The sequence below is a fragment of the Carcharodon carcharias genome, chromosome 8 (assembly GCF_017639515.1).
Source record: "Carcharodon carcharias isolate sCarCar2 chromosome 8, sCarCar2.pri, whole genome shotgun sequence".
Lineage (NCBI taxonomy): Eukaryota > Metazoa > Chordata > Chondrichthyes > Lamniformes > Lamnidae > Carcharodon > Carcharodon carcharias.
In genome coordinates, this window is record NC_054474.1 from 49,954,803 (window position 1) to 49,971,369 (window position 16,567).

The 16,567-nt window shown below is 42.6% G+C and overlaps 1 protein-coding gene across 1 annotated transcript; it reads right to left on the reverse strand.

Annotated features, from left to right (window-relative positions):
* Positions 1-13,971: 13,971 nt before the first annotated feature.
* Positions 13,972-16,244, reverse strand: LOC121281256 (C-X-C motif chemokine 5-like). Its single transcript, XM_041194092.1, has 4 exons — positions 16,135-16,244; positions 15,857-15,986; positions 15,681-15,761; positions 13,972-14,709 (listed from the first exon to the last, which is right to left on the reverse strand). Exons 1-4 carry the CDS (start codon positions 16,196-16,198, stop codon positions 14,694-14,696), a joined length of 291 nt encoding a protein of 96 aa, XP_041050026.1. The 5' UTR covers positions 16,199-16,244; the 3' UTR covers positions 13,972-14,693.
* Positions 16,245-16,567: the final 323 nt, after the last annotated feature.

Sequence of the window (16,567 nt, forward strand, 5' to 3'; positions counted from 1 at the left end):
TAGGGGCGGAGGCGTGGTGGGTTTTTGCAGGGTGGAGGTAACGGGGAGAGGGGGCAGGGGGATCAGAAGCAAGGGCAGGGTGTTGACCATCAGTGCCATCCCCTCGCTTTGCGATATCCAGTCCCTCAATCAGGCACTGATTGTCTTTGATTGAGGGACCATCCTCCCAACCCTGGGTGACAAGTGACCCACACAGGTTCATCTGTTGTGCATGCTGCATGGCGACAAGCCCTCCTGCAGCTGAGTTAATCCCAGTGGTGGCAGGTTGAGGCCCTTAAGTGGTCATTAATTGGCCACTTAAGGGCCTCACTTGGTGGCTGTATTATTGGTGGTGGTGGTGGTGGTGGTGGTGGTGGTGGTGGTGGTGGGGGGGTGCGGGGGGGCGGGGGGGTGGTCGGCCATGAGCCCTCCCCCTAGAAATTAATTCTGGTGGTGGCAGAAAGGCAGTTGGGCTCAGGTTCACCACCATCCCGCATAAATAAATGTCCTTTCCACTCCCTTGCTCACCACCAGCAACAGCAGAATATTAAGCCACAAAGTGAATCTATAGGTAGGTTTTGGAATGCAATAGCCTTTTAACAAATTTGTTAAGCACTAATTTTGGCACCTATAAATTATATGCCCTTTGAAAATAACTATTTCAAAAACAACATTTAAATGAAGTGCAAGCTTTTAAATTTAAAAAAAATTAATATAACAGAACAAAATACATTTTCTGAATTTATAATTTGCTGTGTTCAATTACATAACTTAAAATATTCTTTATGGCTTGGTTAAAACTATGATTTTTATTTTTAGTGAGCATGCATAATGTAACTACATTCATTTCTTTGACAAAAAGATGCTGAGAAATACTAATCAAGTTGGATTTAGAGATGGTTATTTGGCTCTGACAGCCAGGGGGCAATAAAGATCTGCTGCAACAGAAACAAAACCATGCAGTACAACAGCAAGTTAATAAGGTCAAAACACGTATAAGGTTTACACAAACAACGTTTAACTCTTTTCAGTTTGATAAATACTAATAATACATGCAATTAACATTTAAAAATGTTGGCATGTTTGCCTTTGCCTATTTGTTAAAAATGAATCAAAATCGTATCTTTAAAATATAAGCACATGTCTCTTTATGAAAATTATAAGGCAAAGTATAAGCCTCTTGACATCCAATATCCCCTATGAATATGCATCAATTCTCTTACTCCAGTGACAATATTTCCAGTTACTCAATTTTCCTTAAGTTCTTTTGAGGGTGGAATTTTCTGAGCCTGCTGGTAGCGAGCGTGGTAGGTGGTGTGCGTGGAAAATATGGCAGGACCCACTTCACGACAGCGTGAAGGCAGGTCACAATCTTCCACTCAGTCCGCCAACAGTGACCTGAGTTTCCTGCCATTGGTCAGCGGGGGGGCTAATTGTAACACATCAGGCATATAATTAAAAGGCCATCCTGCCAGGTTCTTGGAACCCTGCCGCATTGTCCGTCCACATCAGCGGGAAAGCACACCAACGTGTCTCCCAATAGCACGCAGGCGACACGCACTTGCCGGCCTTCACTTTGGGGGAGCTGAGGTGATTGAGCAGCAGTGTCCTCCACAGCTGGCCATGTCTCCCGGACAGTGGTGGTGAGCAGGTGGTGATGAGTGCTTTGTTGGTGGTTGCCTTTTAAAAATGGTGGCCGGTGTGATGCAACAGCGTGGTGATGGCGAGCAGGCGAATAAGAGCCCACCCATAATGGAAACGGCGCGAGTCCCGGGAATTCATAAATAATGAGGTAGGCTCAGGAAGATACGGCATGAAAACCCACCATTTTATTGGCAAGTAGGACTCCATTTTACCTGCCCGCCATCACACTTTGGGTGGAATGTTCCTAGAATTCCACTCAGTGCCTTTGAGTTTTATTTAATGCCATTAAAAAATATTGTACATAAAACATACACTGGCAGTTTCTAGTTTCTTTTGGTTGAATTAGCTTTTAGGGTGTTATTTACCTCTTGTTTGAAAAATGCATATTTCTCTCATTTCTCTCATCAAAAATTCCAACTACTATGAAAATTTCAGAAATCAGCATTTCCTGAAAATGTTATTCATTAGCAGGTTCAATAAATAGGCACACAAGACCTGAAGTAATAACCTTCTAATGCTTTTCAATAAACCAAAGTTTGATTACCTAACTGTGAAGTGTACACTGTTAATGAGAAATAGATTAATACCAAACACAAAACACAGATGAAAACCAATTTATTGCAGGAAGTCTGAAATACAAATCAGCTTGTTCTCTGTTCAGAAACTATTGTCATTTGTTCAGAAGGAAGAACCTGAAAGAGTGGGATCATCTGTATTTGGAAGAAAGTGAAGAACTCATGTTATATAGCACATTGTTTGAATATTCTATGATCTGTATAATGGCATCAAGGTGTCTAACACATTAAAGCATGTACTAGTGCACTTAATGTCAATACATACCTAAACGAATGTGGTTATTACTCAAATGTATCATCTGCTTTTCTCAGATTGCAAGATGAAACCATTCATTCTTGAACCAAGTTTGAGGACCAGCCCTCAGAACGCTACCATTTGAAACCATACCTTCCCACAGGTGCGTACCACATTGAGAGTTGGGATCCTCACTTACCCTTGCAGATCCTCGCTCACCACTTTTGCGGCACTGTAGCCAGGTCCTATAGATGACCCCACAGTTACTCATCTCTTCTGCCACCTTCATCCAGGCTTGCTTGGATGACTGCTCTTCCCATCCTGTGGAAGGAGAAACTCCTACCATTTGGTCACAACCCAGAGAGGACATGCAGGTGTCATCATCAAACTATGGGGCTGCTTGTGATCATGCCTCTGCCAGTGCTCTAGGTGAGCGGTGGTATTGCTTATTCTCAATCTGTACCGATGGGCGGACACCTGGATAAACAGTCAACAGTCATGATGAATGACTCAGGAAGATTGGGTTGGCAAGGAGAGCGATAGTCCCTCTGTTTACAGTAGATTTTTAATGACTGTCCCTGCACTGCACTTTGACCTCCTGTTGCAGCCCCTCTGCCCTGATGCACACTGCCAACGGCCCTATAAACTGCCCAACTGCAGCTGCTCCCTGGTGAGAGCCCACATCCTCATCACTACCTGACAACCTAGCCTCTTCAATTTATTTGTCGGCTGTCCTGCCACTAATTAGTCACCCAGTACTTAATCGTGACAGGGCCACAGACTGGGTGGGAGTGGGCTTACCACACACTTCTGCTTCCACCACTGTGACCCCTCTGCCCAGTATGAAATCCTGTGAGATTTCCATCATAGTTTACAGGAGAAAATATGGACTGAGTTTCAAATCCGAGGCATTGAAGAGTTACTGCTGATTGTGAATGATGAGGAGGAAAGATGGAGCAGTAGACCACATGCCCTTCATGACAGTAGTGAATCTGTTTTTACATAAAAGTTAGTAGAGCGCAGGCATATATTGAGGAGGGGTTTAGTTCTTTGGAGATGTATGTACTGATATATGGGCAAAAATCATGGTAGATGAAGTGCAATGTGAAAAAAGTGAGGACATTGACTTTGGATCCAAGAAAGACCAATACTGTTTTCTTTATGGTGAAACTTAAAAGCTGCAGAGGAGGATGGGAATTTAGGTGTCCATGTGGACAAATCATTTAACACTAGTACATAGGTATAAAAATTAATCAACAAGGCCAATTGAATGTTAGCTTCTAAGAGTTGTGAGAAGAAGAATGAGAAAAAGATCCTTCTGTTATGCAGAACCTTGGTCAAACATCACCTGGAGCATATGTTCAACTTTGGGTACTCAACCTCAGGAAAGATTTATTGACCTTGAAGACTGTACAGCACAACTGCACAAGAATTATACCGGGGATTAAAGGATTAAATTATTCAGGCAGGTTGCATAAATCCGACTTGTATTCCCTTCAGTTTAAACAGTTGAAAGGTCTAATCAAAGTCTTTAAAATGATAGAAGTCTCTGGAAGAGAAGATACAGAGAAACTATTTCTTCTGGTAGGGAATCCAGAACAAGGGGTATGATCTTAAAGTTAGAGCTGGGCCATTCAGGGCTGAAATCAGGAAATACAGTTTTTCACAGAAAGAACAGTGGAGGTGTGGAATTCTCTCCCCCAAAGAAAGTAGGAGCCATGTCTCCATAAGGGCTGTAGTAAAGAGAACCATCATCCTTCTCAACATGCACTTCCGATGCCTGGACCATTCAGGGGGTGCAGTGCAATCCCCCTAGATCATGTGTCACTGATAATGGTTGCATGCTGCGCTCTCCACAATCTGGCGCTGGAAAGGAGGGATGCAGTGGAGGAAGAAGATGTGGACGCAGATGCTCTGGCTGCACACGATGAGTCCAGCAGTGAGTCTGAGGATGAGCACGCACAGGGAGAATGCTGAGGGGATTGACACTGACCTGGGCAACCTCCAGGGAGGCAGGGACACCCGGGAGGCTTTAATCCAACAAACCTTCAGCTAGCCCACCACAGATGGACCTCCAACACATGCCAGGGCTACAGGCTCCATACTTGATACCTGAGAGCAACATCTGCCTGGTTAGGAACATTAACTATATGCCTTGTCAATAAAGCTCAATGACAAACAAATCACTCATAGCATCATGGGTTCCCCTTCACCTGCAGAAATAAGGAAGCATCCTGAACCATGTTCACAACTAAAGCATTTAATGATTTCACAAAACAAAACAGAAAAGAAACTTCATTCACAGATGTTGAGCTGCACACCAAATTATAATCAACTAATACTGGGGCAACAGAAAACCACCAGTGAGAAGCCCATGGTGTGCCTAAGGTGCCTTACGCTTACGTTTTTGGGTGCTACATCTAGGTGCTCCTCCCTCACTGGCATTGGCATTCGAGACTGCCTGCTCATTCTGCTGTCCTTTTGGCCTTGAATGAGCTTGGTGGGCATCCTCTGGCCCATGGAGCCTGGGAGGGAGCGGCCAGTGGCATAGCTGGCATCTCCCCAGTCGCTGCAGGCTCAAGGGGTTGTTGTATCAAAGTAGCAAAGTCTTGGTAAAACAGTAAAGGACATTGGTGAGACTGCACGGAGAGTACCATATACATTTTGGTCTCTGTACTTAAGGAGGGATATACTTGCATTGGAAGCCGTTCAGAGAAGGCTGATTCCTGAGATGAAGGGACTGTCTTATGCGGAAAGATTGAGCAGGTTGGCCCTATATTCATTGGAGCTTAAAGAATGAGAGGTGATCTTACTGAAACATTTAAGGTTCTAAGGGGGCTTGACAAGCTAGATGTTGAAAGGATGTTTCCTCTTGTGGGAGAATCTAGAACTCATGATCCCCATCCTGCCCTCACTTGCCTTTGGCCTGAGGTCCTTTGGTGATCTTGGGCCTCTGATTGATGTATTTCTGGCAGCTGCCACCTCTCTTCATGGCACTGGCGACAATAAGGAGCTGCTGGACTCTAACTGGCCGGCAGCTCTCAGCACAGGGAACTTCAGCCGCCAGGGTCCTGAAGGGCACTTAATGTGGTTGGGCCTCTCCCAGACAGGGGTTCCCTGCTGGCTTTCCAACCCATGGGCGTGGCCCCCATCAGGCTGATTAAATCCCGTCACGTGTCTCCTTAATGGCTGTTGTACCATACTAATTCATTTCTGTTTGTGCTATCATCCATTCATCCATCTTGTTACAAATGCTGTTTGCATTCAGATAATCCTGTAATTTTATCATTTTTCTCTACTCTGACCTTTTTTGCAAGTGTATTCATATGTTTGTATGCTCTGTCCCTTCCTATCACACTCTGTTTATCAATACCTGTATTGCTACGCTGCACTACCGCCTTTGCTTTGTCTTTCCTCTTCAACTTTCCAAATCTCCCCCACCACAACGATTACGTTTAAAGCCCTTTCTTCAGGCCTAGTTACACGATTCACCAGAACGTTGGTCCCCGTGTGTCAGTTGAAGGCAATCTCATTGGTGCAGCTCCCTCTTTCCCCAGTCCTCCTGCTAGTGCCCCATGAATGGAAGCCCATTCTCCCTCTTTGATCCACATATTCAACTCTCGGTCTTATTGACCCTGTGCCCATTTGCACATGGATCCAGGAATGAACCAGAGATTATTACCTTTGTGGGTCTGATTTTTAATTTATGTCACTAGCTGCTCATACTCCCTCAGCGGAAGGTCTTTCTTAGTCCTACCTTTGTCATTGGTATTCACTTGAACCACTACTGGATCCAGTTGGAGCAATAAGTTATCATTTTTACTCAGCAATCTTTCAATAAAATAATTTAGTTTTGATATTTCATTATTTTTATTGGTATATTCATCCATGTGTATATCACAGAATCATAGAATAATTCAGCCCATCGAGTCCGCAGTGAATTTTTTGAAGAACAACCCAGTTCATCCCACTCCCTTGGTATTTCCCCACATCCCTGCAATTTACAGAGAAAAAGTTGAAATCCTTCCAGTACAGCCCGACTTTGACCTAGCAATATTATTTTTACAAAAGCAAAATACTCCAGATGCTAGAAACCTGAAATAAAAACAGAATGTGCTGGAAATGTTCATCAGGTCAGGTAGTATCTGTGCAGAGAGAAAAAGAGTAAATGGGCTGAATTTTATTGACCTTCAGGAGGTGGGGTGTGAGGCAGAGGGTGGTGAGTAACATCGTGGAGGCCCATGTTGGATTGGCTCCCCTGCCATATCCCACCACTGGGGAATTGGACCGATTGCCCACCCAAGGAGCTTATAAATGTAGCAGCCCTATTATTGGTCATTTTGCCATGCTGTTGGCATTTTGCTCACTGAAGATCAACTCCTGCCAGGCGAGGAGATTGGAAATGGAGGTGGCCTCCCAATGGCAGCGTGGTGGTGGGAAGCTTTTTCAAGGACTCCATGGGTAGGGAAGGCAGCCCCCATGGCCCCCAATGATACCGCCAGAGGGGCTTCTCCTCCAGCACTCAGCACTATACTGTTTTTAAAAAATGTTTCTTTCCTACCTGCTGAAGGCAGCAGGTCCTCAGCCTGCCTCAATAGTGGCCACCTCTTCAGGTGATCTTGCTGAGGCTGCTGAGTTGCGGGCCCTCTGCTTGCACAGCAGCATCCACTTAATTGGCTACCGCCTGTAAAATTCAGGGGCAAGACCTACCAGCTGCCCAAGTGTGCCGGCACTTCTTCTCAATGCTGGGCTGGTCGCCCAATCGGTAAAGTTCGGCTCAATGTTTCAGTTCAATGACTTTTCATCATGTTGTAGATGTTGTGTGTGCCTGCATGCCATTGTAAAGTAAAGATGCTCGGCAGAGCAAGGGTTAACAAGGGACTGAAGAATAGCACAGCCCACAGTATGATGGATAGTGTCACATGATGATAGAATCAGAGAGAACAGTCCAGAGAGAACAGTCTAGAGAGGACACTCTAGAAATAGCCTACCTGCATGGCAGCAGCACCACGCATGACAGTAACCTGGGATCTGTAAATAGTTAAAAACTACCAATAAAGAGTTCACGTTTAAACACACAAGATTCCCTCTCATCGATGAGACTTCACTGCGCACCATATTACAACATGATTGGCAGCTGTGGGAGTTCCTAAAAAATATCACATCAGGGGTGACCTGAAAGGTGGCAGCATTTTAACTGGTGAACTCAGAACAGTATCACAAGGTATGAAAAACTAAAAGCAACTAAAGCAGAACTAGAGACACTTGCAACCAAGAAGAAACATTGAAGAAATGGTTGAAGAAGCTTCGCTTCAGATTTAGAAGTTGAGGAATCCGCCAGAGTGAATGGAAGTCCAATTGCAAGACCCCTGAATGACGCAGAGTAAAAAAAAACTGCATTGAACACAAGATGGGTGAGCAACACTGCAACGAAATGAGAGACCTCTCAGTAACACCGAGTAAAAAAGAACAAAATACCTGGTCAGATCATGAAGACCAAAAATACAAAAATTTCAAGAACCTGAGTATGTGGATTGATGAATACTGGACAGTTCACGAGACAGTGAGCAAAATATGTAATAAAGGAACATCTGTAATTATGGGTGACTTTAATATGCATATAGATTGGGCAAATCAAATTAGTAACAATACCATAGAGGAGGAATCCCTGGAGTGTATATGGGATGATTTTCTGGATCAATACATTGAGGAACCAACGAGAAAACAGGCCACCCTCGACTGGGTATTGTGTAATGAGAAAGGAATAATTAACAGTCTAGTTGTGCGAGGCCCCTTGCGGATGAGCGGTCATAATATGATAGAATTCTTCATCAAGATGGAGAGAGACATAGTTGATTCTGAGACTTGGGTCCTGAATCTTAATGAAGGTAACTACGATGGTATGAGGCATGAGTTGGCTATAATGGATTGGGAAACGTTACTTAAAGGGAGGATGGTGGATAGGCAATGGCAAACATTCAAAGGGCGCATGGGTGAACTGCAACAATTGTTTATTCCTGTCTGGCGCAAAAGTGAAACAGGAAAAGTGGTCAAACCATGGCTTACAAGGGAAATTAGAGATAGTATTAGATGCAAGGAAGAGGCATAAAAATTGGCCAGAAAAAACAACAAACCTGAGGATTGGGAGCAGATTAGAATTCAGCAAAGGAGGACCAAGGGATTGATTAAGAAGGGGAAAATAGAGTACAAGAGTAAGCTTGCAGGGAACATAAGAACTGACTGTAAAAGTTTTTACAGATATGTGAAGAGAAAATGATTAGTGGAGACAAATGTAGGTCCCGTACAGTCAGAAACAGGGGAATTTATAATGGGGAACAAAGAAATGGCTGACCAACTAAACACATACTTTGGTTCTGTCTTCACAAAGGAGGACACTAATAACATACCAGAAATGTTAGGGAACATAGGGTTTAATGAGAGGGAGGAACTGAAAGACATCATTATTAGATGGTGTTGGGGAAATTGATGGGATTGAAGGCCAATAAATACCTGGGGCCTGATAATCTACATCCCAGAGTACTTAAGGAAGTGGCCCTAGAAATAGTGGTCATCTTCCGAGGTTCTATAGACTCTGGAACAGTTCCTACAGATTGGAGGGTAGCTAATGTAACCCCACTATTTAAAAAGGGAGGCAGAGAAAAAACAGGGAATTATAGACCACTCAGCCTGACATCGGTAGTGGGGAAAATTTTAGAGTGCATTATAAAAGATTTAATAGCTGAGCACTTGGAAAACAGTGGCAAAATTGGACAGAGTCAGCATGGATTTATGAAAGGGAAATCATGCTTGATAAATCCACTGGAATTTTTCAAGGATGTTACTAGTAGAGTTAATGAGGGGGAGTCAGTGGATGTGGTTTATTTGGACTTTCAGAAGGCTTTTGACAAAGTCCCTCATAAGAGATTGGCATGTAAAATTAAAGTGCATGGGATTTGGGGTAGTGTTTTGAGATGGATAGAAAACTGGTTGGCAGATAGGAAACAAAGAGTAGGAATAAACGGGTCTTTTTCCGAATGGCAGGCAGTGACTAGTGGGGTACCGCAGGGATTAGTGCTGGGACCCCAGTTATTCACAATATATATTAATGATTTAGATGAGGGAATTAAATGTAATATCTCCAAATTTGCAGACGACACAAAGCTGAGTGGGAGGATGAGCTGTGAGGAGGGTGCAAAGATGCTTCAGGGTGATTTGGATAAGCTGAGTGAGTGAGCAAATGCATGGCAGATGCAGTGTAATATGAATAAATGTGAGGTTATCCATTTTGGTAGCAAAAACAGGAAATTAGTTTATTATTTGAATGGCTATAAATTGAGAGAGGGGAATGTGCAATGAAACCTGGGTGTCCTTGTACACCAGTTGCTGAATGTAAGCATGCAGGTGCAGCAGCCAGTAAAGAAGGCAAATGGTATGTTGGCCTTCATAGCCAGAGGAGTCGAGTACAGGAACAGGGATGTCTTGCTGCAATTGTACAGGGCCTTGGTGAGGCACCTGGAATATTGTGTGCAGTTTTGGTCTCCTTCTCTGAGGAAGGATGTACTTGCTATAGAGGGTGTGCAGCGAAGGTTTACCCGACTGATTCCTGGGATGGCGGAACTGACATATGAGGAGAGATTGAGTCGATTAGGATTATATTCGCTGGAGTTCAGAAGAATGAGGGGGGATCTCATAGAAACCTATAAAATTCTAACAGGACTAGACAGGGTAGGTGAAGGAAGGATGTTCCCAATGGTGGGAGAGTCCAGAACCAGGGGTCACAGCCTGAGGATACGGGGTAGACCATTTAGGACTGAGATGAAGAGAAATTTCTTCACCCAGAGAGTGGTGAGCCTGTGGAATTTGTTACCACAGAAAGTAGTTGGGAGCAAAACACTGTATGCTTTCAAGAAGGAGTTAGATATAGCTCTTGAGGTGAAAGGGATCAAAGGGTATGGGGAGAAAGTGGGAGCAGGCTATTGAGTTGGAGGCTAGATGGCGGCGTGAAGGTGTGTGTGAAAGAGAATAAGTGGTGATGCCTCTTGAGCTGGCAGTGTCTCAGATGCCAATGAATTTGTGATGGACTTGTGAGTGGGTGAGACTGATGAGATGGTTGACTTACCCTGGTGGCACAGATGAGACCTGCACAGGATGGCCAACCTCTCATGTGCAGCATTGGCATTGACCACCTCTGCTACCAACTCCCAAGCCAGATTGGAGAGACTGATGGGCATCCTGCAGCCAGAGCAGGTGTAGGGACATCACAGCGGGCCTCCACAGCGTCCAGAAGGTGCTCTAGGGATGCGTCACTGAATCATGGGGCTGCATTCTTCTTGGCTTTCAGGACCATGTCTTCACCGGGGCAGTCCTGGGCTGCAAGCATTGAGAACTGTGTGCGCAGCTCTACAGATCCTGTTTTTGAACTTTGGGGACTGTCTGCAGCCACTGGTTCTGTCCCTGTGTCTTTCCTGTGCTTTTTCAGGACCCCCACGATCGTGGGCCTTTTCTTTCTCCAAACACTCATGATCATAATGGATGACAGAACAGGCTCGAAGGGCCAAATGGCCTACTCCTGCTCCTATTTTCTATGTTTCTATGTTTCTAAAACTTACAAGAAGAAGCTATACTTATATTATAGAATAGGTGGCAGTCCCATGGCTCAGCATATCCATAGGGCAGCTAGAGGAAATCTGCCAGTTAAAAAAAACAGTAGAAAAAAAAGCAAAGAGTCTACAGAGGTTAGGAGAAAGGGAACCCTTTTCAGCTGAGTTCCTAGCTTCTTGTACAGAAGAGAAAATTGCTGCAGTTTAAAAAGTTTGGAGAAAGAAAAGGCCCACGATCGTGGGGGTCCCGAAAAAGCACAGGAAAGACACAGGGACAGAACCAGTGGCTGCAGACAGTCCCCAAAGTTCAAAAACAGGATCTGTAGAGCTGCGCACACAGTTCTCAATGCTTGCAGCCCAGGACTGCCCCGGTGAAGACATGGTCCTGAAAGCCAAGAAGAATGCAGCCCCATGATTCAGTGACGCATCCCTAGAGCACCTTCTGGACGCTGTGGAGGCCCGCTGTGATGTCCCTACACCTGCTCTGGCTGCAGGATGCCCATCAGTCTCTCCAATCTGGCTTGGGAGTTGGTAGCAGAGGTGGTCAATGCCAATGCTGCACATGAGAGGTTGGCCATCCTGTGCAGGTCTCATCTGTGCCACCAGGGTAAGTCAACCATCTCATCAGTCTCACCCACTCACAAGTCCATCACACATTCATTGGCATCTGAGTCACTGCCAGCTCAAGAGGCATCACCACTTACTCTCTTTCACACACACTTTCACGCCGCCATCTGGCCTCATCTCCTCTGGAGACTGCATCCTCATTCATCCATGGCTCCACTCAGCACAGATGCACATTTGGCATCCTTCTCATTTGGCCTGGCATGCACCTTGCTCACACTCTCTCCATCTGTCTTTATGCCGGACAAGATCATGCACAATCAATGGGAAAGGTCCCAGACTGGGGGTGGAGTGCTGGGCATCAAGGTCCTCACTTCGTTCAAGAGTTGCATGTTGGAGCTGACTAGGGAGGATGTGGACTGTCAGCCGCCATGGAGACCTTGGTCCAGAACATCGGTCCTGCATTGCTGTGCGGAATGAGATCCATCACTGACGCCATTATTGCATGAGGGGACATGTTTTATAACATTTTTCATTTCTTTATATTTTTTTAAAACTCTTCATCCCCCTGAGGCAATTTTGTGCCCCAGGGAGATTATCAAGTGTGCATGCATGAAGTTCGCGCTCACCCCACTTGCACTACCCTCCCGCCCACACCAGCAGCGCTGAGCGTTGCTGCTCGCGTTTCACGCTGGGCAGGCCTTATTTGGCCCGCCAGCATGAAATCGCTTTCCGGCCTCGATCTTGGGCGGCGGTCAGCTTCCTGACCGCCCCTGCCAAGCCCACCTGACAAAGGGCAAAATTCTGCCCATAATCTTGCAAAACGATTTCAAAATAAAACAGGTTACAAATGTTTGGCTGAAATTGTGAAACAATTGAAAATGAAGGTTTCATTTGCAAAGCAGATACATCCAGCAAAAACATGGCGGACTCCACAGAAAAAGAAAGTTTGAGTCCACGCTAGGAATGAATGGAGTGTACATTCCCTTCGGAAGAAAGAGGAGAAACCCACAGTGTCCAATAAAAGCAGATTGGTTGTTAAATAAAGAGAAATGTTGCTCAAAGGAGTGCAAAAAAATGAATCAAGTTGAGGTAACCAAGTATCAGAAACATATAAGTGCTGCCACCATTCCTCCAAATATGACAGACCAAGATGTGGGAGAACTGTCAAGCCTCAAGACCATCTGAATTTATAAAATCAGAGACTTCAGACGGGGGAGAAGGAATAACAAGTAAATACTCCGTTGGAAGGGAGGAAAATTTTCTTTGGAGAAGGAAGGGGGTGTTATAGGATGTTGTGTGTGCCTGCATGCAATTGTAATGTAAAGGTGCTCAGCAGAGCAAGGGTTATTGTGGGACTGGAAAATGGCATTGCCCAGAGTATGCTGTATAGAGTCACATGATAATAGACTCAGAGATAACAGTCTAGAGAGAACACTCTAGAACCAGCCCACCTGCATGGCAGCAGCACCATACATGACAGTAACCTGGGATCTGTAAATAGTTAAAGACTATCAATTAAGGGTTCACATTTAAGCACAAGACAATGAACAACAACAATTGAACCAATATTACAACTCATCAGAACTAGAAAAAGTTAGCGATGTAACAGGTTTTAAGCAAGTAAGGAGCAGGGAAGGAGGAGAGGAGAGGAAAGAACTAAAGGGAAGATCTGTCATTACGTGGAAGGCAGGACAGATTAAAGTACAAAATGCATAACGGTGAAAGGCAAAAGATTTACCCCAGCCCCGCAGTTAAAACCTGTAGGACATGCAGTCTCACCACAGCCATCATCACCACCTCCCATAATCACCAATCCCCTATGGAACTCACTTCCAGGGTATAATCCAGGCCTACATTTTAAGAAGTGAAATACATCCTCAGATAATACTTTTGTAAAACACACCATCTATAGATTAGTGGGATAACATTTTTGGAGTAATCAAACTTCCAGATGTGGCATTAAAAATTGATGTTTCTACTTACGGCAGCTAGATCTTGTACAGTGAAATAACATTGAGCTTGTATTATTTATTCACCTGAGCCCATGATTTTCTGACTTACGGTGAGTGCTGTCACTGGGCTACAAGTGACATATTCCATTTTCATAATTGAAGTGACTCCCTTTTGTAATTTAGTGCGGTAACAACTATTATAGCTGAAATCTCATTGGAACTTTTCATTCATTATTTATTTTATTACCTGTTGAAAGGTGTTTTAACCAGCAATTCACATGCAGTCTTGGGGTGGATTTATTCTTTATGAAAGTGGTAAATCAACCAAAAACAGCTTTCTGCCAGTACCTGTAAGACTTAATTTTTTTTGTTGCTTTTGCTAATTCAAATTATGCCTGATTGAAAACTAACAATAAAAGGATGAGTAATGCATTTTATTAAAATTGGCAAAGCAACTTGCATTTGTCAAATTTGGTTTTCAAATATTACAATTGTGTATTAAATTCAAGAACACAATTAAGCAATTATCATTAAAAATACAATACAAACATCACAATAATTCCAAAAGTTACATAATATATTTGCTTACATGAATGTCATAAAAACTGACACAATATAAAAGTAACATTCATTCCAAAGCGAAAGCATACCATATACAATGACATACAAAACCAGGAAAATTCAGAGCTTGAAAGCTCTTTGACAATAAATCAGCAAAAACAGCCAGAATCCTGCAGATTAATATGAGGCTTAAAACTTAATTAATTATTTTATTATATCAAATGATATGAAATAGCTTATTTTTATCACAATCAGTGTCAGCATAATTATAAAAGAAAAAGTTCAGTAGCTGAAAATTGTAACAAATTTCAAAACTTGGGGTTTTATAACTAGCTTGTGAGCCAGCTAATTTGTGTTACATGCAGATGCTTAAATGAAGCTGAGTGTCAATAAGCAATGATTATTCAATTTTTTTGTTACAGCCAGGTCAATTTACTAAATGTAAAAATAAAAGTTCAAAGCATGTAATAAATCAAAGATTTTTCAAGTGTCTAATAATGAACAAATGGATTTCAAATTTCTGTGTAGTCAGTGCACACAATCAACAGTATAAGAATTTCCATTTTCTGCATGTATTCATTCAATTGTTCACTTTCCTGTGAAGAGATGTAGGATTAGTTTATTGAAAAAAAATCCAATGTGCTTAATTTTTCAGATATGTTTTCTAGTACAGTTTTATTAATTCAGTTGAAAATGGGTTTACCACCAAAAATAAACAGTTTACTAACACCAACCTCCTGCGATAGCACCTTCCAAACATATGACTTCTAACACTGAGAAAGACAAGGGCAGCAGATACATGGGAACAACATCACCTGCAAGTTCCCCTCCAAGCTACACATCATCCTGGTTTGGAACGATATCACCGTTCCTTCACTGTCATTTGACCTAAATCTTGGAACCCCCTCCCTAACAACATTGTGGGTGTATTTATACACATGGACTGCTGTGGTTCAAGAAGGCGGCTTATTACCACATTCTCAAGGGCAATTAGGGATGGACAATGGGCAATAGCTTGGCCAGCCACACTCACATTCCAAGAATAAATTACAAAGAAGGGTGTTCGGTTTTCCATTTGTCAGACACCCAATTTAAAAATCCATTGAACAAATACAACAAAAACAAACTATACTGCACCATTTAATAGTTTCATTGGCGTACACTAGTTTGTTTATTTGCAAAGCACATTTTTTAAAAATAGAAAACCTTTAAAAGGTACCTTCAAAAGGTACTTTTGAGCCTAGGAAAATGAATGCAATTTGAAAAGCTTTCCTTACCTAGCACAATCATCAGAATATCACAATTTCTCCCTGGGCTTGTGACTAGTTTTGTAGATGAGGCGTAATTCAGGTGAATTGAATTTACAATCAGTGTAAAAAATCATGGAAACCATGATTGTAAGAGATTTTGGGCTTAACTCACATATAAAATCCTCGATCCTTGTGTTGGTTTGACTGATTCCACCTCAATTGTGCTGATTTTAATCATGTAAATAATCTGCAGTGTATTAAATCTCTCCAGTTTACAACATTACGCATAAACATATTTAAATTTCTTACATACTTACATTCTCATAATAGCAATCATTTTCCTGCCGGTTTCTGAGTTGGGATTCAAGCATATCCTTCTTCTATTTTTCAAGTTGACACTTTGGGGAGATTAAACCGCAATTAATTGAAAGTTACTTCCATCTTAATGTCTGTTTATTAAGTATAACAGTATATAAGAAAGATGGGGACTTACATGATCTCAATGTTTGGGCATAGGTTCTGTTTAAAGAAAATTTTAACATTGCTTATTCTCATAGATGAGTGTAACACTTCTGTTTGCTGAATGCATTTGCAACGTCTCTGATTCGGTAAGCGAGGTAGAGCTACAATAGGAAACAACAGACTCTTAAACTTTCATTGACAATTTTGTAAAACTCAGTTGTGTTAAAATAAATCTGTATTTAATCCATAATATCGTATTTTTATTATTAAGTTCAGAATTTAAAAATCCCTTAATTGTAAATATCTTACCATTTGCAAATACCAGGCACAGAGCAATGACTGAAAAAACAGTGAATGAAGCTTTGCTGGCCATTTTTCTATCAAGTCAATCCTACTTCCCCTTTGGTCTGAAATACTTATTATGTGTAGAAGCAAGAAGCGAGAGGGTTTTTATAGTGTGTATGGGGTTGTAGTGACATCAAGTGTTCCACACATACCACAATTAAATTTGTCATTGGAAAACATTTTTTTAAACAGATACCACAAGGTTGGTGATTAGAAAATATTCCAAACCCCACTGTAGGTGAGATTTTAACTCATTCAAAACCTATCCACTTTCACAGTGTTAAAGTTGGTCCCTGAAATTAAAAATGAGGAGTAAAATGAAATAATGAAATATTTTGTAATGCTAAAATCATAAAAATGCGAAATAAAATAGCATTGCTGCTGTGAAATTGGCTTG